This window comes from Camelina sativa, chromosome 14 (genome assembly GCF_000633955.1).
Source record: "Camelina sativa cultivar DH55 chromosome 14, Cs, whole genome shotgun sequence".
Classification (NCBI taxonomy): domain Eukaryota; kingdom Viridiplantae; phylum Streptophyta; class Magnoliopsida; order Brassicales; family Brassicaceae; genus Camelina; species Camelina sativa.
This window is the reverse complement of record NC_025698.1, coordinates 26,837,674-26,840,007: the sequence shown is the minus strand read 5'-3', so window position 1 is coordinate 26,840,007 and position 2,334 is coordinate 26,837,674. Positions and strand designations below refer to the sequence as shown.

Sequence of the window (2,334 nt, the reverse complement as noted above, 5' to 3'; positions counted from 1 at the left end):
GGATCATGGAGAGGCGGAAGTGGAGCTCGCCGATAAGTTACAGAAGCTGTTGTTGGATCTGGTGGAGGATCAGAGTGATGATACTAATCCTGAGGATCATATGAGAGAGTACCCGGAAACAGTCGAGACGATTTTAGACTTCTTGACGGACGTGTATGCGCTGGGAGAGGAAACTGCCGCTAGTGGGAACAGGGTAACACCTGAGATCGGAGGTACCAGTGCGGGACGACCGGCGGAGGAGAGATCAGAGACGGTTTCGAGGATTCTCCATATGTTGAATGAGTTACGCTCACCGGAAAGAACGACTGAAGACAATGAGGAAGTGATTGTGCGGGAAGCTGAGAGGGAAGAGAGGTCGAGTGATGGAGACTCGATGTCCGGGGAACCAACGACCAGAAGGTTGAGGGTTGTAGAGGTGATCGAAGTTGTGTTGAGTGATGATGAGGGGATTCCAACTTTGGTGGTAGAACCAAGAAGAGAGCAAAGACCGATACTAAGAGACCAAGATCAAGAAATTAGCATAAGCATGTGGCATAGAGCGAATGCGAGATCAGGAGCCAGTTCAAGTCGAGATGAGAGAGAACAAGGTGAACCAGATCGAGTAATACCGGACCAAGTAGTGCCAAACCAAATCGTGTCCAAAAGTAACAGTCCCATCCGAGCTATACCTTTACGGATGGTACTAGCTGACCAAGAGGGAGAACCAAGAGACCCAATTTTGGGGAGGATTGATAGGACGGGAGAGATAAGGAGGTTAAACCGAGAAAGAATAAGGTTTGAAGAAACCGAAGATGACGTACCAGGAATTTCAGGCAAGAGAGATCCCAGATGCACGACCAGTGACTTACCAACCGAGAGGCCGACTGAGAGTAAGAGCCACTGCTCGGAAGAGAGTGGTATATCCAAACCAAGTCCACATGAGAAATCAACCGTCTTGTGAGTTGTGCGAGGGAGTGGTACAGTGGACCAGAAACTGCTGGAGGACGTCGCTGAGGCGTATGGTTGCACCGGAGAACGCGGAATGCGATTGGTGTGGAATGCGAGGGGACTTTGCCTATCGCTGTCCGAACCCCGGCCACATGAGATATTGGAGGCCGTGTGATTCATGCGGAGAGCTGGGACACTTGAACAATCATTGTTGGAGAGCTAGATCAGATCGTCCATTGTTTCCAGAACCTACCTGTTGTACCGAGTGTGGAGGGAGTGGACACTTCCCTCATCGTTGTCCATACCGAGTTGTGCGAGAGAATTTAAACCCATCCAGTCAACTTGAGGGGACGGGAGAGAACCCGTTGGACAAAGCTGTTCGAGGAGAAGAGAACCCGACGAACCAAGCTGGAACATCATTGTCTGCTGCCTCTACCTCAACCGAGTCTCCCGCTGAACCGCCACCTGATGAGCCAGCTAGGGAGTGTGTATGCTCCTGTGAGGCGTGTACTAGGCTCAAGAACCCATAGAAAGGTTGGGAGTAAGGGAAGTTCTTCTTGGGGTTTATGTGTAAGGGTTGAATAGTTTTCTTTTGTTGTAAGCTTTTAGACTTAACCTGTATTATGTTGTCTAGGCTCCGAACCCTTTAAACTATCGGCTAAGTGGTGTAGAAACCTTGTCTTTTTTTCCGCGTTTGTAAAAGTACCTTGGAGTTCTTTAGCCGTGTTTATGTTGTTGTGGTTGTTGTGTGCTAATCTTTGCTTGTCTAACTACTTGCTTGATGTGCTTGAGTTCATAGGTTGCATTGTTAATTATTTTACTTAATTAGCTTGCATTGTTTTCGCGTGATCGATGAGGATTCACGTAAGTCACCACAAAGCGCGATCAGACAAAAGAGAAGAAGTTCAAGGAAAGTCAAGAGAATTTAATCAAGAAAGGGCAATAAGTTCAGACAAGGAGATGAGAGAACAGAGAAGATAAGGCAAAACCTAAGGAAGTGGAAGAACAAAAGAGTGGTCTAAAATAATCAAAAGTAACAAAACCGGTTGAGAAGGTGGAACCAAATGCGATCAAGGAAGTACAAACTTAATGCGTGGTTCAAGCGTTTAGACAAAAGAAGGTGCAAGAAGATAAATCAACGAAGACGAAATTATCTAAAGACAGATAAAGTAGGTGCAAGAAAATAGCGGACAACAAAGAAAAAGCATTACGCTAAGAGACGAGAGTTGGGCAAGGTTATCAAATCAAATCTCAGAAGTACGGGAAACTAAAGGAGGAAGTTGAAGTAATAAAGAAGCTAATCAAGCCAAAGAAATCAGAAGAAGTTGATAATTCAAAAGGACGCGAAGCAAAGGGAATTGGAAAAGTAAAAGAAGTATAAGCTTAAAAAAAAAAAAAAAAAAAAAA

At 45.5% G+C, this 2,334-nt stretch overlaps 1 protein-coding gene across 1 annotated transcript; it reads left to right on the top strand.

Annotated features, from left to right (window-relative positions):
- LOC104744017 lies at positions 999 to 1,457 on the top strand. Its single transcript, XM_010465048.1, has one exon. It carries the CDS (start codon positions 999 to 1,001, stop codon positions 1,455 to 1,457), a length of 459 nt encoding a protein of 152 aa, XP_010463350.1.

Coding starts and splice junctions, on each gene's coding strand:
- LOC104744017 (XM_010465048.1), top strand. CDS start 999: ATGGTTGCACCGGAGAACGCGGAATGCGATTGGTGTGGAATGCGAGGG.